Genomic DNA, 25,950 nt, shown 5'->3' on the forward strand with positions numbered 1-25,950 from the left:
CAGTTTAGTCTAGAGGACATATTATGGGAATGGGAATAAAATGAGACGGCTCACTCCTGTACTTGGAGGGCCCTCCAGATATCAGTTTGTCCAAAGGCCTGTACAAAGCCTTCTAATTTCCCTATCATGGCCTCCCCCTCCAACTTGGTGCACATTGTGTCTAGATGTGTGTCGTGCACTAGATTGAAGTCTCCCCCTATGATTGTAAAAGGCATCGGAAATCCCACCAGTAATTGTCCCAATTTCTGCAGCATCTGTTTTGGGGAGCTGGTGACTGATAGACATTCAGAAGAATTACTGTGTCACCCTCCTATTTACCCTGCACAACCGTGTAGGAGCCCACTGCATCAGACCCAGTGTGGAGGCAGTGGAAGGGAAGAGATTTTTAGAGGGAGGATAACCACCCCCCTGGAACCTGATATGTATTGTGCATAGGATGCCACCTTATATCTGCCACAAGTGTGGCAGGGTATGCTCAGACGTGAGTCCCTTGCTCCCTTTGCCACTGGATTCAAGCAAGCCGGGCTGAAGACGGCTGGAATGCCAGAAACCGGTCCTCGGGAGCTTGTTTCCGGTCCAGGGAAGGCATGGCTTGGCAGTTCGGGCTTGACTGTTCCCATGAGGCACAGGGTCAGACTGATTTGCATATAGCCATGTCTGAACTGGGGTGGCAGAGTGGGCTAAAGAACGGTGATGGATGATTGTGTCTAGATGTGTGAGGCAGTAGCGTTGCCCTTCCATCAAATGAGTTTCCTGGAGAAACAGTATGTCAGCCTTATATCTAGTGAAGGCTCTAGTCACCAGGCTCCTCTTCACCCTGTTACCTAGATGGTTAACATTCCATGAGACTAGGGTCAAGCCAGTTTGAAATAGAGCCATTGGATTCAGATACATGCTCTTTTCCTACTCCGATAAGGTGAGTACTGTTTCTGGTGAGGATTGTAGTTCCCATTCCTGTATATCTATTCTAAAACTTCCCAGAAACTTCCCCCTCCCTACCTTACTGTGCTTTGATCTGAAAAATGACCGCCTCCCCAATTCAAGATATGTGTGATCTCTCAACCTAAAAAACATGAGAAACTAAGGGGCTTATATAAAAGTCCCTTGCATCATCGGTACGTCACTTTTTCCCATTTTAAAAGTGTTGCACCGGCAGCACAAAGGGCTTGTAAATAAGCCCCTAAATGTACTATGCACAAGTCATGGGGTATCTCTAGAGTCTATATATCAGATGTAACAATTGCACCACTTAAAGGACGCTGGACCTCTCTGGTCCAGTGTAGGCCTAGTACTTCATGGAAAGATATTAGGCCCTTGGCACAAGTTCTCAAGTGATGGACCTCAGCTTCCGTCCCCCAAAAGATTTACCCATGGTTCCGCTGCATAAGTGCCTACCAGCCTCTGACAATATGGTCCGGTCACATTGGGGTGATCACTAGACGCTGCTCCCCCTCAGTTTCTGTTCCAGAACCCGTCCAATCCATCCCCCCACCATCCCGCAGTGCAAGGACCCTCCATCTATTATTGTCAAGGACATCAATGCAGTTTTTGCCAGCAGTTACTGCTTGGGCCTGCACTGGCTTCATCTGTGCCTTCTTTGGGGAAGATCAGCCACCTGCATCTCTCCGTCTCCTGCCCTTCTGCTGCTGTTAAACGGAGTTGTTCCCCAAGGGGCCTGTCTGACCACACCAAAGCCTACAGGACTCCATCCCCCGCCATGCTTCCTGTGCGGATAATAAGAAAAGTGTCTTTACCTTGGATTCAACTTGGAGTTTCACCAGGAAGACAAAGGGCAAATTTGAGTTCATGTTGGTACAGTATTTTTTTGATGGGAATAAAGTCTCCTTGTTGGTGTTGGACTAGGGAGGTGTAATCTGGGTAAATATTAACACCCTGCCCCTCTAATGTCCATGGACCATAAATATAGGCAATCGGTAGGATGTAATCCCAGTCTCTGTAGTTCATCAATCTTGCTATTATTGGGCGGGGTGGTTGTCCTGGACCGGGGCTCTCACCGGGATCCTGTGCACTCTTTCCACTGAGTAGAAACAAGACGGCTTCCCCTGTAGTATCATTTCCTCCAACCAACCTTCAATGAAAAGTTCAACAATCTGCCCTTCTGCCTCCTTGGAGACTTCTATAATGCAAACATTATGTCTTCTAGAGCTCCCTTCTGCTTCTTCAAGGCGGTCTGTGAGCATTGCCAGTTCCTTCTCATCTAGTTTAATTTCAATTTTTCGGACCCTCTCCGACTGTTTCCAATGGTCTGCACTGAGAATGCCCATCTCATTGATCACCACCTCTATCTGCGCGTCCAGCATAAGCTTAGTATCTTTTATAGCTGGCAGAATAGTCACAGTATGTGCAGCGAGAGGGTCTTCCATTGCATGTGTAGGCAGGCTACTACTCCCATCTTCCTCCAGCGGCACTTCTAAAGTCTAGTTCTTCGACATCTTAGTCTTCCCCATTACTGTGTAGTGGAATATGTCAGGAAGGCCACTATCCACGGGTCAAAGAATTGTCAGTTTTCACTTGGGGCCTTCCCCTGTTCTCACAGCACCCTCTGGGAGTAAGGATTAACCGCTCTGGTCTTCCGCCACACCCCAGTGATGTCTTGGGTGCTCTACCTCAGTAAGTCTGAGGTAGGGTGGGGGGTTGGACCCACAACCCCTGTCGATCTGAACCACGCTTTAGGGGCAGATTCCCAGTCCTGGCCCAAGCCCCAGGTGACCCCCTCCCCAGCACAGTGCTTCAGCTATCCCCCAGGCCCTTTACAAGTCTGGTGTGGCAGGCTCTCACCCCTCTAAATCAACTGTCCAGCACAGTGTTCCAATTGCCACCTTCCACAGGGCTTTGCAGAGCCCCTGTCTGACTCACTTTGTTAAGGCCCAGAGAGACTCACACAGCCCCAACAAAGACCCGCAGGACACCACCGGATATCTGGGTCCAAACAAGTCCAGGCCATACACTAGGGTCAGGGCCAGTCAATGGCATCTAATTCGCCTGCACGCCACCCCCTCCCCAGGGTAACGGAGCAGGAGAGACCTCCAGAGAACCAGCCGCAGTCACTCCAGGACCCGATCACAAGTCGTGGCACAGGACCTCCTGCAAGGAGAGCCCAGCCAACATCCAGCACTATCTCACGTGACTCCTCCAGTCCCCCCTCACCTCAGCTGCGATGGCAGGTGTTGCTGTCAGGCTGTCCTCCCCATGCTTCGAAACTGTTTGTCCATGGTCCAAGCGGTGCGGCAGTGATCACTGTCTTTTGTCTGCGGAGTCACCCTTTACTCGCTGCTTCGGCTACCATTTTATACAGGGGGTTCAGCTGCATTGAGGCCGGGCTCCCACCAATATGAGCCAACTCCGCAGAACCCCAGCTGGGTTTTGTCACGGAGCCATTCCCCGTACCAGAGAGTTCTCACTGTGGTGCAGATTTATTTTTGCTGGGCACAGGATAATTGTTTGTGCCACCTCGTAGACGGCAGGTGTTCAGCTGAGCACATCCGCTGCCATGGCCTTGAGGTTACGTGGTTTTCGGCTTCGCTTCGATCTAGCCGCCATTTTGTGCTTAGCCGCCATTTTGTGTTGCCTCACTCAGGCAGCACGACGAACACGTTTTTTTTGCCCTTTCAGCTGCTACGTGTCCCTCTGTTAAAGAGTAATCCCTGTCCTTGTTTACGAAACCGATGTCAGGGCCTGGCCGAGTTTGCTAAATCCATGTCTAGACTCATTAATCCTTACTATACTCCACTGTTTGGGTCCCACCATTCTTCCTGACTTTATCTTATTTGACTGATCTTCGCTATTCTCTCTGTGTATTCTCTTGTTACATAAACTATCCTTTGAAGCATTCAAACATGTTCTACCACCTGCAAATTGAATTACGGGCACTAGTGTTGATTAACTTCAGCGGAGGAGAGCACACGGGGTCTGAAAGAAAGGTGTGTTTTGGACATCCGATAGCTTGTTTTCGAACTATTCCTATTTGTCAGTTTTGTATGTTTTGGGAGTGGGTATTGTAAATGTATATACTATATAAGATTGAGCGCCACGGATTGAAGTGGTAGTCTCCTGAGAATCTACCCTTAGGGTACTTCGTGGACAACTGTGCTTAGCTGCAGCTAATAAATCTGTTTTCTACGCCCAACAGTGTCTCGTGTTTCTGTTCGACAAGGCAGGTGAACCCGGAGATTATAGGCGTGCCCTGCGCCGCTTGGCCCATAAGGCCAGGTTCTCCAATTGACGGCCCAACGTGTGGGCGACTTCAGTGGTAGTGGTTCAGCCCAGTGTCGTGAGGAGCTTTGCAAGAAAATTCTGGAGGATTTGCGCACCACGTGAGCGACCCCTGTATGTCGAAGTGAACCGAAAGTCTTTTGAAGCGCGGCTACTTCTTTCTCACGGCTGCTGACGACTGCTGCCCTGACTGTCGCCCTGCCTAGGCCCTCTGGTGATGATTGGTATCGCGAGACGTTAGACGGACATCTGTTGGCGTGTGAAAACATCTAGTTAAGTATTCGTGGGTAGCGCCCACTCTTTGTTTTTGGTTTTTGTTATTCGATTAGTGCACTTATCGAAGCCTAGGGGTAAGTACGTTTGTGCTGTGACTATAATTGTCCTAAAACCTCTCGACGTTTGAAGAATCCAGTTCGTTACGAAATGCCTGGATTTATTAAGTTTAGGAAATTCTGTTGCTTTGGTTGCTCGAGGGATTCCCGGCTAGAGTATTCTTGTCCGATTCCTCCGGTTGGAACTCCCACTTACGAGCTCTATTCGAAACATGGTCTTGGTCCTATTATTTTTCACGAAACATGGATCCGATATACGAGAAAAGATGGTGTTTTGCAGTGGCCACAAAATGGTAGCTTTGAGCCTGATATATTAAATAATTTGGAAACGATTCTATTTTAAAGAAAAGCCCGGCCGGCAATGTTGAACTCTTTTCGCCTATGGCGTAAGGAAGCCAAACAGAAAGAAATTAAGCAAATGAAGAAAGATAAAAAGGAGCAAAGTATGACAATTTTACAGGCTGCCCAACAGTTTAAAAATGATGAGACTGATCAGATAATAAAAGTTTCAGAGAGACAGCATCGTATGGCAATAGATAGATGTTATCCCGTGTAGCCTACTTCCTCAAAGAGTAAGGGTCCTGATGAAGATCCTTTCATGTCGCATCTATTGACATTACCTCCACCTTATGTATTAGGCGCTAACGCACCCCCATTACAACCTGCTGCTAATCCAGTTATTCCAGTCCATGCACATTTGCCTCTTCCAGTAATTCCACCTCCGCCTCCTTTGCCACCGACTGCTGTACCTCAACCTTCTGTGCTTCAGTTTCCTTTATCTTCAGTCTCTATGGCTACTAGTTCTTCTCCTGTTTTACAGAATACATTGTCTCCTGTTCTAGTGTCAGATTCCCCTACAGCTCGACAACGATTAATTAACACTGTTTCTGGTCTCTTGTCACCTTTTCTTGGACCTCTTTCTTTTTCTCCTGCTTCGTCTCGAAGGCAATCTCGTAGTCAGATTCCAGATTTAGAAGAGCGGATTAAATTAGATTCTCTCGCTCATAAGTGGATCATGAGTAAATTACAGTATAGTGTGCGTGATATTTTAGACACTTTTCTTCACTGGAATGCGCCTACGCAGAGGTACGTTTTTAATGTTATGTGTAGCGCTCTTATCAAGGGGTGGGGAGATATGGATTTGGATTTACCTCCTCAGGGTTTGTTCGAGATACAGGATCGATTTGACAAGGGACTTATTGTGGGTCCTGATGTAGAGCATGCTGTTCAAAAACTTGTTGCTTTCCGGTCTTCCTTTTTCTCGCAAATCTTTCTTGAACCTGATCCTGCGGTTCGTCGTAGAACGGCACAATATCCTATGCGAGAAGTTCCTCCAATATGGAGCGATGAAGTTCCTCAAGCAGGCGCTAATCCGCCTATTCCAGCTCATTTTCAGCGTATATGGGTACATGATTCTTGGAAAAGATCGGAAGTATTGGCACTAAAACAGTCTTTACCGGACCCTCGTAAGAATCCTGCTGGGTACTATAAAGAATTGTCCCAGACTGTCGATGCATGTATCATGAATTTGGCTGACATTGATTTACTGATGGGAAATGTAGTCCCACAAGCTTTATGGGCAAAAATTCGTAAGGTAGATCATGATCAAGCTTTAGGTGGAAATTGGGCTGCTATAACAGCCGCAGATGAAGGACAAATAGGTGGTGCTAAACCCGATGATTTGATCACAGAATTACCCGGTAGAATAATAGATCTTATGAAAACAATGATGCCTGCTGTACGCGTTAACTGGGATAAGTTAGCGGCGTGCAAACAAAAGACAGATGAAAGTGTCTAACACTTCTTTACTCATTTCGAAGAAACTTTCATCGACCATAGTGGTCAAGATCTGAGTACTGAAGGTGGACAGCGATTATTTGTAGACAAATTTGTTTTTAATTTACTTCCAGAGTTATCGCATAAATTGAAACAATCAGAAAGTTCATGGGCCGTTTCCTCAAACTGCCCAGATATTAGCCACTGCTCAGTATTATGAGAATAGGGATAAGGAGGAAAAAGAAAAGGCGGAAAAGAAGACTAAAGAATTGAAAACAAAAATTCTTTTGCAACAGGCTTATTCCCCTTGTTCTGACCAGTCCCAATCGCAACAGCCACCACAGTTCCAACGATTGTTGCAGAAACCTACATCTTTTGTTCCACGAGCTCAGTTAGGTCCTAATCAATGCGCCTATTGTAAAGAAGAAGGTCATTTTAAGATTAATTGTCCGATTTTATTACAACGCACTGATGGACAATCCGTGCCACGAGGTCGTGGTGGTGTTCAGTCAGCATCTAGGGGTAGAGGGCGAGGTGCGTTGTCTCAAGGACAGCGTTCCTTACCACCGCAGAATACTATGAAATATTTTGATCAACAGACTTCTAAGTCTGCGCAATATTATAATGACGATTACTATGCAGAGAGTGAAAGTCCCGATTTTCACACTAGCTAGGACAGCCATAGACAAAGTAAGGGAGTCGTATCAGTTCCAGTGGATCAGAATGGACCTTATGTTGATGTTGTAGCATTGGGTGTTACAGAACCATTTCTTTTGGATACTGGTGCAATGAGAAGTTCTATTATGCACTCCAAACTCCCTAGGGCATCTTTGTCTGGCTTAACAAATGTTTCTGTAGGATTCTCCGGCGCCCCAGTTAGTAACCCTATTTCCTGTCCTCTGCCTATTTCCATTGGTCCGTATGATTTTGAAGCTCCACTTCTTTTGACGACAGGTTGCGGAGAGAACTTGTTGGGTTTGGATCTGTTAAAACGCTTGCATGCCACATTGTATTGTTCCCCCTCTGGTGTACATCTTACTTTGGGTGATAAATTGACTTCTCCGATGTATGTGTCTCAAGACCAACTGCCACTTGAACTGCGTTCACTTCCTGACACACTTTGGGCTACGGGTCCGAATGATGTTGGTTTGCTTCAAATTACACCTTACGTGATTACTGTTAAGCCTGATGTTAAGTTGCCATGCATTCCCCAATACAAGATTTTTAATGATGGTGAGAGAGCTTTGTTAGCTATTGTTTATGACTTGGTTCAGAAGGGTGTGGTCGAAGAGACCAGAGGTAATGTTTGCAATAGCCCTGTTCTGCCTGTTCTTAAGCGTACTGATCCTTCCAAACCTCCCGTGTATCGTTTTGTGATTGATCTCCGAGAGGTCAACAAAATTGTTGTCCCTCAGTTTCCTGTTGTTCCGGATATCACTGCTCTACTTACTATGGTTCCTGCTTCGGCGGCTTGGTTTTCGGTCATCGATCTCAAAAATGCTTTCTTTAGCATTCCTTGCTAAAGAGAGTAGAGATCTCTTTGGTTTCTCTCTCGGAGGCCGAAGCTTTCGATTTAAACATGCACCCCAAGGCTATTGTGAGAGTCCCTCCATCTATAGTCAGGCTTTGAAATCTCAGCTTAATACTTTCTCCTTGCCTTCAGGTGCTACTCTCATTCAATATGTGGATGATTTGCTAGTGGCTGCCGATTCGGAAGATGTTTGTAAAAATTCGACTGTGTTGCTCTTGCAACATTTGTCCGATTTACATCATAAGGTGTCACCTTCTAAATTACAATATTGCCGCCAAGAGGTTACCTATTTAGGTCATCCCTTGTCGAAGGAGGGAAGGTGATTGACCCCAGAACGTATCCATGCGATTGCACGAATGTCTGTACCATCCACACAAAGAGAGGTGCGTGCTTTCTTAGGCATTACCTCTTATTGTAGACAATGGATCCCGAATTTTTCCCTTTTGGCCAAACCTTTGTTGGCGCTCACTCTGAAAGATACACCCCAACCTCTGCCTTGGACTGATGAATGTCAGAAGAGTTTTTCTGATTTACGCACTGCTTTGTGTTCTGCTCCTGTGTTGGGTACTCCAAATTATAGTAAGCCTTTCACACTCTATGTTCATGAGAGAGAAGGTTGCGCGTTGTCAGTCTTGACACAACAATTCGGAGACAAACAGAGGCCATGCGCCTATTTTTCGGCTACATTAGATCCAGTAGCCAAGGCATTACCTAGTTGTCTCAGAGCAACAGCAGCAGCGGCGATCTCTATTTGTCAATCTGCTGGATTGGTGTTAGATCATCCTCTTAATGTCATGGTGCCACATGCAGTAGATACCCTTTTGAACAAAACAAAGACGCAGCATTTAACAAGTGCTCGTTTGTCTGGATATGAGTTGACGCTTTTAGCTAGTCACATACATATCAAGAGATGTAATGTTCTGAATCCAGCAACATTGTTACCTGTTTTAGACGAGAGCAATGTACAAGACCAGCATGATTGTTTTCTTCGCACAGAAGAAGAAACTAAAGGTCGAATTGATTTAAAAGATACGCCACTTGCGGATCCGGATGGAATACTGTGGGTGGACGGGTCCTGTTTTAAGCTTCCTAATGGCGAGACAACAGCAGCCTATGCTGTTACTACTCTGCACACAGTAGTAGAAACTGCACGCATTGCACAGAATTCAGCTCAAGCTGCAGAGTTAATTGCATTAACAAGAGCATGTGTGTTGGTAAAAGGAAAGAGAGTGACTTTTTATACAGATAGCCAATATGCTTTTGGTGTCGCCCATAGTTTTGGCCGTTTGTGGAACGAAAGAGGATTCTTTACCTCCCACGGCACTAAAATACAGCATGGACAGTTGGTAACTGACCTTCTCAAATCACTTGCTTTGCCTGCTCAAGTAGCGATTGTGAAGTGCAGCGCGCATAAAAAGGTCACTGATGATGTGGGTCGAGGGAATGCATTTGCGGATGAAGTAGCGAGGGAAACAGCGAAGGATGTTGAAAGTCACATGTATGTCACAGGCCCTGCGAGATGGGTCGCAGAAGGAGGTATGTGTGAAGACACAGTAGAGAGTGTGAAAATGATTCAAAAGGAAGCGACTGAGAAAGAATTGAGTAAGTGGAAAGAAAGTACAGGAATGTTGGATACGACAGGATGTCGGACGGAATTATCAGAGCACCAGCGATGGTTGTTACCAGATGCTTATGTACTACCTGTAGTTACTATGGCTCATGGACCGGCCCATATTAATGCAAGGGGTATATGTAAACTTCTAGCTCCAGTATGGCAAAATGAAGGTATTCCTAAATGTGCAGAAAATGTGGTGAAACATTTCATTGTTTGTTTGATGCACAATCCAGGAAAGGGAACTCCAACTCCAGCAGGTCATTCTGGTCCCCCTAAGTATCCCTTTGAGGTACTGCAAATAGATTATATTCACATGGAACGTTTTAACAATCTCAAGTATGTCCTAATGGTGGTTTGTGCCTTTTCCAGATGGATAGAGGCCTACCCCCTAAAGGACAATACTGCCTTGTCCACTGCTAAGGTCCTTTTAATGGAATTTTTCCCAAGGTTTGGTTTGCCGCGCATTGTCTGGAGTGACAATGGGAGTGAATTCGTAGGCCAAATTATGAGGTTACGTGGTTTTCGGCTTCGCTTCGATCTAGCCGCCATTTTGTGCTTAGCCGCCATTTTGTGTTGCCTCACTCAGGCAGCACGACGAACACGTTTTTTTTTGCCCTTTCAGCTGCTACGTGTCCCTCTGTTAAAGAGTAATCCCTGTCTTTGTTTACGAAACCGATGTCAGGGCCTGGCCGAGTTTGCTAAATCCATGTCTAGACTCATTAATCCTTACTATACTCCACTGTTTGGGTCCCACCATTCTTCCTGACTTTCTCTTATTTGACTGATCTTTGCTATTCTCTCTGTGTATTCTCTTGTTACATAAACTATCCTTTGAAGCATTCAAACATGTTCTACCACCTGCAAATTGAATTACGGGCACTAGTGTTGATTAACTTGAGGGAAGGAGAGCACACGGGGTCTGAAAGAAAGGTGTGTTTTGGACATCCGATAGCTTGTTTTCGAACTATTCCTATTTGTCAGTTTTGTATGTTTTGGGAGTGGGTATTGTAAATGTATATAGTATATAAGATTGTGCGCCACGGATTGAAGTGGCAGTCTCCTGAGAATCTACACTTAGGGTACTTCGTGGATAACTGTGCTTAGCTGCAGCTAATAAATCTGTTTTCTACGCCCAACAGAGTGTCTCGTGTCTCTGTTCGACAAGGCAGGTGAACCCGGAGATTATAGGCGTGCCCTGCGCCGCTTGGCCCATAAGGTCAGGTTCTCCAGCCTGCGAGGCCATGCCCCTCTACATGCATTTTTAGCTCTGCTCAATTACCACACAACTGTACCAGTGGAATGTAGTTTTACGCAGAAATGTGTGAAAATGATGAATGTAAGGAAATATATTTTTTTAATGTTACCACTTTGAAACTTTACCAAGGTGCTAAAGTTTAAAACAAAGCAATGAAGATTGCCATAAAAGTAAATTATGTTGGAGTTTACAGTTGCCAGTCCTATATTTAGCAGATTAATTTTTTTGCAAACAAGCTTTTAAAAAAGAATCCCCTGCAAATACTTTATCTGTTATTTTCTCCTCGGACATTGTGGTGTAAAGTTGTGCCGTTTTTAACTTCACCCAGCTCCACCAGGGAAATTTAAATTCTGTAAATCTCAAATTTTACCAACTCAAGCAACATTACAAATGGACATTTTTGTCATTAATCTTGAACTTATTAGACTGTATGGGATCAACCTTTTTATGACAATTAAGAAAGTGGAGGAGAAGCCTTTTGGAAGCCATGGACGTTACTGAATCAGTCTGAGAACTTTACACCCAGATCATTCAGTATGCAATGTAATTTAAAGCTCAGAATACTGTCAGATATAACTCAATGAAAACATGTAGAAACAGTGGACTATATTGGGCACTGACCTTCAATGTACACTGCCGTTTTGTATCTGATATTATTACAGTTTGCATTTGTGTTGTCAATTAACATCAACTAACATCGACAATTGTATGGGTTCTTACATAAAATGAGCCGTGATTGTACAAGTAAACAATATGAAGGTTAACTAACATTCACCCAATATTCGTATATATTTTTTTCCATAGCAATTATTTTGCACAACAAAATATACAACATGCTTGCATAAAGTCATACCCTAACATTTTAAATTGCCAATCAAATAGAATGTAGAATCAATCCCAAAGATGAAAAATATTCTCGAAAATCTGCAATCATGACCACACTGAAAAAAATGTTTTATTGTTTTCTGAAAAGATTTGCTAAGGGTTATGTGTTGAAAATAAAATATCACCTTTAAAATAACAGATGCATGACAAGAATCAGATGACAAAGCCTCTTGTACTTGATGCCAAAAAATTGTATTAACCCAGTACCTCAATGAGATGTAATAATGTTAGCTTAAATACAGAAGGTTTTTTCTGTGTAAAATCTAGGAATTGCATCGCTAGTGACAATACTAGAGCCGGAAAAAATAGTAACAGAGCTAACTGTGGGAACAATATGCATAATATGCTTCTCACCAGTTACATCACTGATATTAAAATAACTCCTTTTAAAACCACCTGCCTTCATAGCAAGAATTCCCCATTCAATAAGAGAATGATTTATTTTAAATTTAGATTATTTATCACTGAAAATATGGATTACTGATTGTCATCATATTGAACGTGCAGTAGAATAGGTCCACACACTTTAGTACGATCAACAATCCTTACAACAAATGTCATCATTACATCTGCAGGACCAAACCAGAGATGTAGCTGAAACCCTCTTCCATTTACAATGTATTTTCTTCTAACTCATGGCTACACAATCTTCATAACCAAAATGCTTGAGTAACACATAAATGTCAGATTAAACTAAAAAAATAGTAATAAAGTGTATTTAAATGAGGAAACTCTTAAAAGTACTCTGTCTTCAATATGGTTGTTAATGTGTGAACAGAATGTCATGGAAAGCTGAAGTAAGTGTCTTGTTTATTGTTATTATTATTCAAACCAACACAGTCTTGCAAAATGATAAAAGGGCAACAGGCTACCTTCTGCTAATTGTTTATCCTGAAAGATTCAACAACCGTCAAATAATAGTATGCAAGCAAAGTACAGGGTGTGAAAGGTTACAGAACAGTTTAGTGCCAGGTACCACAACAGTGATAGATTGTGCAGAATCACATCATCTACTATGGCTGAAGGCTAACGGAAAGGCATTTACATGCTGCGCTTATTAGCTTGTCTGTGAGCACTAGACAAGAATAGCAGGCTCTGTTATTAAATGAACCTAAAGACTCATTGTTCAAACAGCTATTCAGGTGTGAACCGTCCCTGAAAAATCCCTGAAATTCAAATTAGGTTTTCCTTTTGGGACTAAGATTAGTTTAGTAAATAAAAGAATAGGGGTGGGATTGTTATTAAAGTTACACAGAAAATAGTTTGGGTTATTATAAGTTATTCAAACTTTTTGGTAAAAGTTGCAGCTGCCATTCTCTTTATTTTATAGTAGCAATTCATATAGTGAGCACTAGGGTACTAAATCTTTAAAATGTATCCATTGTTTCATAGTTTTTCTTGATCATTCTATTTCTTAGTAAAAGAAGGTTTGTGTTGCATCCCTGTGACTTCTTGTAGGATTGATCATTACCTGGAACACTTCTTACTCAAATATTGCTCAATGGATTGTGGGTTGCTGCAGTGCAGCTGGGTTTCTGCCTCGGTTTGTCACATTGATACAATCCTTAGTGCCCGGGGGTCAAGAAAACTGAATTCTAAGCCATGTTTTAAAGAAGATGATCTAGAAAACCTATCAAAAGTATTTAAAGGGAATTTGTGGTTTACTACTTTGAATTGATTGATTAAACTGGATGGTACTCGAGCAGACAAAGTATTTCTCGGGACAGCAATTGCTGTGGCCAAACGTGACATTGCAGCTACCTGGGCGAAAGCTAAACCCCAAAGCATATCAAAATGGCGCCGGGGTGTGGGCTGGTGTGCCGCACAGGAGAGACCCTTATTCGAGGTCTGGGAATCCCCAACCAAGCACAACAGAGTCTGGGGCAAACGGCTGAATCAATTGGACTAATTGCACTAGAGCTCCCTAATATATAGAATTGTAATGCTAACGCATCAGGTTGGTGCTTTCATCCACTACTTTGTATGTACTCACAAATGACAAATGAGGTAAATGCTTGTAACATCGATCAAATGTCTTGTGCTGTTAACGTTTTTGATCTTAAAATCAATAAAATTGATTATCAAAAAAAAACTGTCCCAAACAAAGTAGCTATTCACATTTGACCATTATGATTTACCAATTCTGTGGATAAAGCAGTGTCTGTTTGGACAATCACAGAGAAGGTGTTGGGAGGAAAGCATATAACCTAACCACTGGAAACCACTCAGGGTAGCACTTCAACTTACCATTTTTCAGCCATTGTGCCACTCTAGACACTGGTCTTGGGTAGCTTTTGTTCTAGTTCAAAGAGGACCGGACTTGGCAGTTTGGATCAGATTGTTCCTATTGGAGCAGGGCCAAGACTGATTTGCATATTGATGGATCTAAGCTGAGGTGGCAAGTTGGGCAAAAGAATGATGGGTTTCAATGCTACTCTGAGTGATTCCCATTGGTTAGACAAATTGCAAGCATTCCTCCCATGACCTTTTGTGTGTTTAATGTAATGTCCTAAGTGGGCAAGTGTATACCATGGTGTGGGCCCCTTGTTGAATGTGCAACTGGAACCAATCTGCACCCGACAGAAGAGGCCCAATCAGGCCAAAACCTGTCTTAGGCTGCTTGCTTCTTGTTCAGAAAGGATCTGCTCGGCAGTTTGGGTTGGACTGATCCTATTGGAGCAGGGCCAGGGCTGATTTGCATATGGTTGGATCTAAATTGCGGTGGCATGTTGGGAAAAAGAACGATGGGTTAGAATGCTACCCATGCGATTCCCTGTGGTTAAATTGCAAGAATTTCTCCTATTGTGTGTTAACGTTACACAACAAAAAAACAAACTGAAACAGAAGGATCCTTTACACTTCACACCATAACACATCCCAATTAAACCTGGAGCCTCCAGAAGCCAACAAATGTGGCACATTTAAGGTGAACACGTAGTTAGGGTTTATTTAAGTGGTACCTTCTCAGTCTGCAAGGTCTGATCAGTCAAAGCGCTTTGTTGTACTATAGATATTATCCTAGGAGATGATGTATGACATCTGAAGAACCGGATATTCTTGGCTATCAGAACCTATCAAATGCTGTTCATAGAGACTGATGCTTTATCTTCCCAAAGAGAGGGTGAGCCCTTCTACCCTGTGCGTCCCAACAAGAATGTGGGTTACTGGGAGACATTTCTCTGTAAACTACTACTAAATGTACAAGAAAGTAAAAGCCACAAAGTCATAGAAACAAATACATGTTGGTTTTCTGAGAGAATGTAGTCTGCAAATTCGATTATTTAATTAGAGTAGATCACGTAATTGTGGCAGAATCACTTTTAAAATGATGATAGATATCAAACCTAGGGCTGCATGGAAAGTATCAAAATACATAGAGGCTTACTTACAAGCCCCTTTGCGACGCCACTACGCCACTTTTTCCCATTTTAAAAGTGGCGCACCGCCAGCACAAGGGGCTTGTAAGTGAGCCCCATATTTTCTAATTCTGTATGAACTAAAGAGTCTGTCGGTGCAAGTCAAACCTAAATAGTCTGACTGGTTGTCTGAGGTGTGTCAGATTCTTAGCATATTGTTTTCAAACTATGTCAATTACCTCCAGTCTCCATCGGTAAGAAACATACAGATCCCTACAAATGCTTGACCCTTAACTTTGTTTATCTTGGTCTCCTACACACAGGGGTATCAGTCATGTCTAGGTTTTCTGTCAGTGCAGGGTGACCTTAGGCAATATACTGCGTGCAGTGCATTTAGGGAATTTGGAAGGCAACTGCAAGCGATATGCCAGTGTAGCAACCTGTCTTTTGATGAGAGGTACTGCCCATGAGTGGTCGGAAACATACCACAACAAATTATTTTTAATATCTGCATATTTCCTAAGCTTACTATTACTGGCTGTCCAGCCTTACTCATGCTGATTTGCTGGCTGGGAGATTGCAATGAATAAGGCGTTTGTCAGATTCTTTTCCACAAAACATGGTAGTTTCCTTCAATCGATCTCAGACAGGAACATATCCCTTCCAAGATCTTATCCAAATCTATGTTCCAGGATTCCCTTACTGTAGGGTATCAGGCATGTGTGGATTTTCAATATGAAAATCTAATGTATAGTCACACTTGTAGAAAAGGGGGAAGTTCATAACTCAGAAGGGGACTTATACACTCAGGATATCCTCTTAAAACTCCACCAGCAGCAAAAGGAATTCGGCCACCATCAAAGTGACAAGAAAATAATTCTACCATCCTCAAAGGTCGCCCCTTTTAAATATTGACATATATTTTCATTATATATTTATTTTATTTATTTATTTATTTAGAGAGTTTTGTATAGCGCGAACAAGACCCTTGGGTATCAGAGCGCTTTACATTGAATGAGGTGGAATAGATACAGTCAAGTATATTTCAACAGATACAGTTTTCTAAAATAGAACTATGCCTGGTTAAATAACGTCGAAAAGTACAAATCAATAAACAGAATAAACAGTTACCATGGTCTAACATGGAGCTGAAAAATGAATTGTCTCGTCTATGGAAGGTATTTGCTCATTAGGAAAATGTTTAATTCCCTCTTGAATGATTCTGTGTTTGTTATTTTTCTAATGTTTGGTGGGAGAGAGTTCCAGATTCTGGGTGCTGCTCCTGAGAAGGCTCTATCATAGGTTTTCTTCTTCCGGAAGATGGGTGGTCTCAGTACTAACTCCTTGGCAATCCTTGCTGATCTGATTCCTCCAGATAGTTCAATTTTCTGGGCCAGGTATCTAGGTGTCCTGTAGTGAAGCGCTTTGATTAATGTTACATTATTCAAGTTCAGCTACTTTTCCCTGAAGAAAGGCACTGGAATGGAGCATTCATTTTGTTGTTGCACATTCAGACACAAGAGAGCAAACGTCTTTTGGGTGGATTGAATTCATTGTTTTGTATTTCTGGATTCATCATTGGAAGTTACAATTTTATGTCTACACTGATTGCATTAAAACTCATACCTTCAAAGAACTTTTTTTGATTTTACATGTTGATGGGTTGTCCCAAGGCGAGTGAGCAGCAAGTCTGTATACCGGTCGGATATACACCATCTTTCATAATCAATCAATCAATCAATCAATGACATTTGTAAAGCGCGCTACATACCCGTAGGGTCTCAAGGCGCTGGGGGGGGGGGGGGGTGCCGCTACTGCTCGAACAGCCAGGTCTTCAGCTTCCTCCTGAAGGAGAGGTGGTCTTGGGTCAGGCGCAGGTCGGTCGGGAGGGAGTTCCAGGTCTTGGCAGCCAGGTAGGAGAAGGACCTTCCTCCTGTAGTCGCTCTTCGGATGCGGGGGACGGCGGCGAGGGCGTGGTTGGCTGATCGAAGGTGGCGTTTGGGAGCGTAGAAGTTGACTCGGCTGTTGAGGTAGCTCGGGCCTTGGTCGTGTAGGGCTTTGTGTGCGTGGGTGAGGAGGCGGAAGGTGATTCTTTTGCTGACGGGGAGCCAGTGAAGGTCTCTGAGATGTCCGGAGATGTGACTGGTTCGTGGGATGTCGAGGATGAGTCTGGCTGAGGCGTTCTGGATCCGCTGGAGTCTCTTCTGGAGCTTGGCGGTGGTACCGGCGTAGAGGGCGTTGCCGTAGTCCAGTCGGCTGGTGACGAGGGCCTGGGTGACGGTCCTCCTGGTCTCGGTGGGGATCCACCAGAAGATCTTCCGTAGCATGCGTAGGGTGTTGAAGCACGCCGAGGAGACGTTGTTGACTTGCCTGGTCATGGAGAGGGAGGAGTCCAGTATGAAGCCCAGGTTGCGTGCATGGTCTGTTGGTTTGGGTGCGGAGCCCAGGGCGGGAGGCCACCAGGAGTCGTCCCAGGCGGAGGGTGAGGGTCCCAGGATGAGGACCTCCGTCTTGTCCGAGTTCAGTTTTAGGCGGCTGGTCGTCATCCACTCGGCTACCTCCTTCATCCCTTCGTGCAGGTTGGCTCTGGCGGCGGCGGGGTCGTTGGTCAGGGAGAGGATCAGCTGGGTGTCGTCGGCGTAGGAGATTATGCTGAGGTTGTGTTTGCGTACGATGGCCGCGAGGGGGCTCATGTAGACGTTGAAGAGGGTGGGGCTCAGAGATGATCCTTGAGGGACGCCGCAGATGACTTTGGAGGCCTCTGACTTGTACGGTGGTAGGTGGACTCTCTGTGTTCTTCCGTCGAGGAAGGAGATGATCCATTCCAGCGCCTTGTCCTGGATTCCGATGTTGCTGAGGCGCCGTACTAGGGTGCGGTGGCAGACCGTGTCGAATGCCGCGGAGAGGTCTAGGAGGATGAGGGCCGCTGTTTCTCCATTGTCCATCAGGGCTCGGATGTCATCGGTGGCGGCGATGAGGGCGGTCTCGGTGCTGTGGTTGGCTCGGAAGCCGGACTGTGAGGGGTCGAGGGATCCGTTCGTCTCGAGGAAGGCGGCCATCTGCTTGTTGACGGTCTTCTCGATGACTTTGGCTGGAAACGGGAGGAGCGAGATGGGGCGGTAGTTCTTGAGGTCGGTGGGGTCCGCTGTTGGTTTCTTGAGTAGAGCGCTGAGTTCGGCGTGTTTCCAGCTCTCAGGGAAGATGGTGGTGTCGAAGGATGTGTTGATGATGTCTCGCAGATGGGGTGCGATGACAGCGTCGGCCTTGTTGAAGACGTGGTGAGGGCAGGGGTCGGTCGGAGATCCGGAGTGGATGGAGTTCATCGTGCGGATGGTGTCTTCGGTGCTGATCGGGGTCCAGGCGTGGAGGGTGGTGGTGGGGGGTGGTTGTTTGGTCATGGTGTGCGTTGGTTGGTTGTTGAAGCTGTTGTGTATGTCCGCGATCTTGTTGTGGAAGTATGAGGCGAGGGAGTTGCAGAGGTCTTGCGATGGGGTGATGTCGTTGTTTCCTGCGCTGGGGTTGGAGAGCTCTTTCACGATGTTGAAGAGTTCCTTGCTGTTGTGTGCGTTGTTGTCCAGCCTGTCCTTGAATGCTGTTTTCTTGGCGGCGCGGATCAGCTGGTGGTGTTTCCGGGTGGCAAGCTTGAAGGAGGTCCTGTTGTCCGGTGTCGGATCCCTTCTCCAGACTTTCTCGAGGGCTCGGCAGTTCTTCTTGGAGCTCTTGAGTTCGTCGGTGAACCAAGGGGCCTTCTTGCTGCCGGGTCTGCTGGGCGGGGTCCTCAGTGGGGCGAGTTCGTCCGCGCAGTTGCTGATCCACTTCGTGAGGTAGTCGGCGGCCTGGCTGGGGTTCGCTGAGCTGGCAGGAGGGTGCTGGCTCAGGGAGGTGGCGAGCTGGTCTGCTGTGATCGTGTTCCAGCTTCTGCGGGCGGCCTGTTGTTGGTGGTGGTGGGTCGTCGTTCTCTTGAAGGTGAAGTGGACGCAGCTGTGGTCCGTCCATTGAAGCTCTGTGGCGTGGCTGAAGTCGATGTCTGTGCTGGAGGAGAAGACGGCGTCGAGTGTGTGTCCGGCGAGGTGGGTGGGGGTGGACACCAGTTGCTTGAGTCCCAGGTTGGCGAGGTTGTCGAGCAGGGTGCTGGTGTTGCGGTCGTTGTTGTTCTCCAGATGGAAGTTGAGGTCTCCCAGGAGGATGTAGTCAGCGGAGGGGAGGGCATGCGGGCTGACGAAGTCGGCGATGTCCTCGCTGAATTGTGTGCGTGGTCCAGGGGGTCGGTAGATCAGGGTGCCTCTGAGGGTGGTGTTCGGGTTGGTGTGGATCTGGAAATGCAGGTGTTCGGCGCTGGTCAGGGTGTTGTCGGTGCTGGTCGTGAGACGGATGGTGTTCCTGTGGATGATGGCGATGCCTCCTCCCATCTGGTTGGCGTTTCGGTCCCTCCGGACGATCTTGTAGCCCTCTGGGATAGCGATGGCGATGTCGGGAGCTGAGGAGGCGTTCATCCAGGTCTCCGTGAGGAAGGCAACGTCAGGGGCTGTGGTGTCGAGGAGGTTCCAGAGTTCGATGGCGTGTCTGTGGACGGAGCGGGTGTTGAGCAGGATGCACTTGAGGTGGGTACTGCTGGTGTTCGACTTGGCGGGTGCTGGTGCGAGGCTGGTCCGGATGCAGGAGAACTTGCAGGCGTGGCAGCTGAAAGGTCCGTGGGTACGTCGTGGAGTGGCTTGATGGCATTCTGGGAGTCGGTCGGTGTTGAGAGCGGTGAGGGTGGCGGCGGAGTACGTCAGGCGGGTCGGTCGGGCTCTTCGGGGGCCAGGGGTCCTGGCCCTGGGCGCGGTCCAGGCGCGGACGGGCGCAGACGGGCTTACCTTTGGCGCGCCTTCGGCGCACAATCGGCGCGCCCGCTGCGCGTGACCGCTGCGCGTTCGCACGGTCGCCATTTAAGGCCAAGTGCGCGGGTGGGCGGAGCAGCTGGGAGGCGGGAGCGGGGAGGGAAACAGAAGAGAAAAAGGGGCGGGGCTAATGGCGGTGGCGGGAAGCGGGAGCGGGGGGCGGCGAGGTGGGCGGGGAAGCAGGAAGGAGACAGGCACAATGGACAGAGGAGTGCAAAACACGACGAGAAACGGCAAATACAAAAAACAAGCACAAATTCAAGTAAAAACGGGGGAAAAAGACAGTAACACACGATCTGGGGCACAGGAAGAAACAAGCACAAATTCAAGTAAAAACGGGGGAAAAAGACAGTAACACACGATCTGGGGCACAGGAAGAAACAAGCACAAATTCAAGAAAAAACGGGGGAAAAAGACGGTAACACACGATCTGGGGCACAGGAAGAAACAAGCACAAATTCAAGTCAAAAACGGGCGAAAACCAAAGGAGAGCGCTCAGGGCGGCAGCGAGGCCGGCGCAGAGGCAGGCACTGGGGGCACACGCAGCAGCTGGTGGCCGTGCGGCGCGGGGGTGTCCCACAAGTGGGTCACACTCACCTGCGTCGCACGGTCGCCATTTAAGGCCAAGTGCGCGGGTGGGCGGAGCAGCTGGGAGGCGGGAGCGGGGAGGGAAACAGAAGAGAAAAAGGGGCGGGGCTAATGGCGGTGGCGGGAAGCGGGAGCGGGGGGCGGCGAGGTGGGCGGGGAAGCAGGAAGGAGACAGGCACAATGGACAGAGGAGTGCAAAACACGACGAGAAACGGCAAATACAAAAAACAAGCACAAATTCAAGTAAAAACGGGGGAAAAAGACAGTAACACACGATCTGGGGCACAGGAAGAAACAAGCACAAATTCAAGTAAAAACGGGGGAAAAAGACAGTAACACACGATCTGGGGCACAGGAAGAAACAAGCACAAATTCAAGAAAAAACGGGGGAAAAAGACGGTAACACACGATCTGGGGCACAGGAAGAAACAAGCACAAATTCAAGTCAAAAACGGGCGAAAACCAAAGGAGAGCGCTCAGGGCGGCAGCGAGGCCGGCGCTGAGGCAGAGGCAGGCACTGGGGGCACACGCAGCAGCTGGTGGCCGTGCGGCGCGGGGGTGTCCCACAAATTAATCACTATTATTAAATATTGCAATGTGTGGATTTATAAAATAAACATTTTAGTATAGTAGGTAGTTACTTTTTGACATACCAGTAGGTGTGTCCACAGAAAAGGAAGGTGCACTCCAATAAAAGTCAGTTAAACGGAAAGTATTTTTTCAAAGGTTTTGTTCTTTATTCATGTTGGTTCTTTCGTAAAAATGGCACAGCCAACACGTTTGGTTCCCCTAGTGCCACGGGAACTTCGTCAGGGCTTACATAAGATGCACCTAGGCAGTTATGACCTGCGACAGAAATGCAAATGTCCTCACTAGACCACGTCACCAAGGTTAGATAATCCTAGGCACTCAATTCTCACAAAAATTCCTGAGAATCCGCACAAGTGGAGTCAAAAGACACCCGTAGTTGTTAGAAAATCAAACGATAAAGCCCTCCTGATAAAGTGGTCCTCCTATTTTCCCAATACAAAATCAGATCCTAGAACTGCGGATTTGGAGCCTGGGTTGCTCAGTGTTCATGAAATCACAGCATGAAGTCCAAATTCATGGACAAACTCTTATCTGGCACTATATTCAGACAGAAAAATATGAAGTTCATGGATGGATTACCCCAGGTTCTAGTATGCACTCCTTTATGGTGGGTTTCCAGAGAGATTATACGAGCCGGTATAATATACGAAAAAGCATCTTGTCATACACTTCATGTAAGTTAAAGTCCCCTGACCGGCTCTGTAATCCGAAACACGACGCCGCTCCCAATACAAAGCTGCGTGCGTCCTGTCAGTAGGTGACCACTATATAGCATGAACCTCCTCTCCACTACCTGTGTTAAGGCACAGTACTCCCCAAAAAGCTCAGTGATGCAAAGAAAAGGGGGGGAGGGGAAAGGAGGGAGGGAAATTCCACTCCCAAAATAAGGGGACGTACGTCCTGTTAATAAGTAGCCCGTATGTCACCGAACCACGTCCCCGCCACCTGTACAGGGGCACAGTAATCCCTACGGTCCGATGTCCAGCAGAGAAGGTATGCTTTATATATATATTGATGGGCTTATCCGTTGATAAAGCCAATAGGACCCTGCTTTTTATATTTTGGTGCTCTGACGCTATGACAAGTCCAGTGTGTCTGCCTTATTTAAAATAACACTATTTACATTGTTGCATGACATAGCTGTATGTTGCCATGCGGGGATGGGTTGAGAGCAATGCCTGGCCTCTCTTTGCCTAAACCTATGCTGAGTACGGCCACAGGCCAGGCACACTGGGGGGGAGCTCAAGGGGGTTTGAGCACAGGCCATGCACCCAACCCCACACTGTGATGGACATCCTCCTTTACATTTAAAAAAACATTGAAAACAACAGATTAAAGTGACTTTATAGTTAGGAGTTGTAATAATTTCTTAATTTATATAACAAAAACATTAGAATTTCACTGAAAAAAATAAAAGTTAAAAAATTCCATTTTAAGTTAACAAAACCACTGAAATTCACCAGTTATAGATCAGTCAAGTAACTATAGATCTTAACCTAACCACCCAAGAAACTATAACTTGCGCCCTCGCCATGCACTGCTAATTCCCTCCGATATTACATCACTGATAGCATGTTTGAAGGCATCATTGATAACATCATTGGAACATCTGAAATTACCTCATTAATAACAACACTGAGCATGGTGGGGGCGCTAGTTATAGTTACTTTCGGCATGAGTCATAGTTACATGAAATAATCAAAACTTTTCAATTTCAGTGGTTTTGTTTCTTTTAAACAAAAGGTTTAACTGACAGTTTCACATATGACCTCCATTTAACCTTTGCTCTATATATCTACTACAATAGGACAGGTTAAATCGAGGCAAAGAAACTAAAGTCTATCTATACTGAAGGCTGCCTTTCCTTAATAAAGTACTTTTTTGTTTCCGTATCAATTAAAGCTTGGGTAGTATGGGAGCCTTCAGTATGGAGCAATCATCAGTCTGTATGTTTGTTTGACAGCATCACTGTAAACCCAGACTTAATGAGACAGTTAAACATTATTAAATTCAAGCATAAATATATACCTCATTATACTGAATTATATGCACCCAATAATGTGATGCATAAAAGGGGGTTAAAGATGAAAATGTAAATTCAGTGGTTGCAGTATTTACTATCCTAGTATAGTATGATATTTTGTTTTTAAAACTGTATTCAAGAAAGCAAAAAAAATGTGTATATACTACTTTTTTGATGAAAATGAACAGTATCATTAGGGGCCTGATTTAGATCTTGGCAGATGGGTTACTACACCACAACTGTGATGGATATCACGTCCGCCGAAAGATAAATTCCCTCATATCAAATGGGATTCATATTTCGGCGGACGGGATATCTGTCACCATTGTGATGATGTAACCCACCCGCCAAGATCTAAATCAGGCTCTTAGTGTTATTATAGGGGTCCTACACTTTCAAACTATAACTCTACAGTGACACACACCGGAAGTGATCTCACCTTTAGGGTAATAAGCCTTAACATGTAGTCATCTGTGTGTATCAGTTCGTTGATGATGATCTCCAGGCCGTCATAGGTCGTTTTATCTTCTGGACAGTATTCTGTGCATTTCTGTAAAAAACAAGTAATGTATTAATCTACTGGTCTAGCCACATGCAATCCATCTTTTGGGCAAACATATGTCTCACATTTCTGGATAAGATCGTAAATCTAAAAACTGAGAATGTCATAACTGCTGGTGCATGACGCAAAATCACAATGCATCCAATGTAAGAACAATGCAGTAGAGGTAAATGCTCGCCCCCTGATATCTGACATGATCCACAAGTCGCATGTAGAAATTGTAGTAAGGCCAACTCAGCGTTCTTGTTGTGGTACGTAAACATGCTTAACCAAGAGCTTCTCTGAGTGCTGCTGACCTTCTTCTGCATCTGCACCATGGATCCATTCAAAAGGTATTTATAAATCTGTGAAGTAGTTCTATAAGAGTGAAGTGGGCCAAGTGTTCAAGTGTAGACCTCATGCAATAGATGTATGTGCAAATCACAATTTTTCTCTTTTATACAAATAAATTATTCTGCTGCAGAAAAGTTCATGATAACCTGCAACGCATGTGACTTATTTCCATTTTATTCGTTGTGTAATATAGTACACACTTCTCACAATATAAGGGTATTTGAATGATGTACACATAATAGAACATAGCAACCATTACCTCATTTACTTCCTCTATGTTGGTGATCATTACAATGATGGGTGCATGTTGTTGCCAAACCATTCTCCAGAAATCACTGACAGTGTTAACAGTTGGCCCCTGAGTGGCAATGTACTCCTTCTCCTTCTCTTCATAGCCCTGTTAAGAACACAATGACATATGACTATCTTTTTTAAATGTGCAATACCCGTATTTCTGCTTGGCAACAGAAGTCATGTAAGAAATTTGTGAATTAATGTTGTAATTTTTGATGGCACAATTTCTAGAAACTCTGGAAAGTCGCAAACCAGCAGTCACTTACCCCATGCCTCAAAATGGCAATTCATTACCACATGCCCAAAGACACTCTCACAACCATTTGGCTACATCCATGCCCACACCACTAACATTACATGATGCAAGCTAGCCAACGCTCTAACAGAGTAAGCCACATTGCCACTCTCCCACTGCCTCTTCCCCGCTTCTCATGCTATCTCTCCTCACAGTCGCTCACCACCATTCATAAATACGTATCCACAAATCCATCCCAACCAAAGCAACTCACATCAACACTCAAACACAAACATCCCCACTTGCTCCCAACCTCTTACATCCAGCCACCAATGAAACACATTCATGACTTCATCATAGATAGATAGATAGATAGATAGATAGATAGATAGATAGATAGATAGATAGATAGATAGATAGATAATGTTTTTGAGATTTTTCCATTCAGGAATGGCAGATTCATGGACACTTTGTACTAGTTATTACTCTCTCCTTGAATTTTACCGCCCCAGGGTACATGAGTACCAACATAGATATAAAGATTAATTTATATCTTATTTAAGTAATTTTTCTATATGGTGCATACTTTACAATCGTAGTCACTGGGTAAAACGCAATGGTATACCCTGTCACGCCTGAGATATAAATGAAAACTACACCTAAAAGTACTTTCATTGTGGGCACGACCATATCCTATGACCCCATCTTCTGATGTTTTAATTACAGCGACCTTAAAATCTGTCTGAAATCGTCATATTGAATTTATGTAATTTTTCAGGGGTAAGTTATATAGTTAGAAAACTGAATGCACCTGAAATGTACCCTCCTCAGATTGGTAAACGTGAAAGGCTAATTTCAGAACCGGTTGGAGGTAGAAGTGTTATCCTATATTGTAAAACCAAGTTTCATTTACATTTTCCTAATCAATGGTTTAATCAAAATGAGGTATTTTTAACATTCTCCTATTCTTAGATAAATTACATGCTGCAAAATGATTTTGACATGAATTCTGTTGGTTTCAAAAATATCATTATAGAAAGGACTCTTAAAAAAACACTCCAAATGTGTGTGTATAAAACAAATGCACGGGGGCTTTCGTCTGCTTTCTTTTTGTCTATTCTCAGGGAGTTAATTCAATGGCTATTAAAAAATGTTTGATGGACCCCACATTAACTTCTTTCCATACTTTGAAAAATTACTTCCTTCAGTGTTTATACAGATAAAAGCCTTTGCATTCTTTCTTCAATATTTTATATCAAATTAGCATTAGGTTTTGTACCAATTTCAAGAAAAATGAGGACTCATTATTAAATCTGATAGCAGTCGTATAAATTGTTTTTTTTTTGAAAAATTATTGAGGAAGGGAAGAAAAAAACGTGGCAAAAAAAATCTTGCAATGTACTGTAAAGTAGCTGCCCCTTAAAAGCTTCTGAGATTGGATAGAACAATCACCCTTCCTTT

At 44.9% G+C, this 25,950-nt stretch overlaps 1 protein-coding gene across 2 annotated transcripts in view; it reads right to left on the reverse strand.

Moving 5' to 3' along the window:
• Window positions 1-25,950, reverse strand: part of PTPN5 (protein tyrosine phosphatase non-receptor type 5) — a 588,489-nt gene that overhangs the window by 37,266 nt on the left and 525,273 nt on the right. For both annotated transcript variants that reach the window (XM_078684059.1, XM_078684058.1), the window contains exons 9-10: window positions 24,220-24,357; window positions 23,505-23,615 (exon numbers count right to left, since the gene is read on the reverse strand). In XM_078684059.1, the coding sequence (XP_078540185.1) occupies window positions 23,505-23,615; window positions 24,220-24,357 (249 nt within the window). The remainder of the gene's footprint in view (window positions 1-23,504; window positions 23,616-24,219; window positions 24,358-25,950) is intronic.

This window comes from Lissotriton helveticus, chromosome 3_1 (assembly GCF_964261635.1).
Source record: "Lissotriton helveticus chromosome 3_1, aLisHel1.1, whole genome shotgun sequence".
NCBI lineage: Eukaryota > Metazoa > Chordata > Amphibia > Caudata > Salamandridae > Lissotriton > Lissotriton helveticus.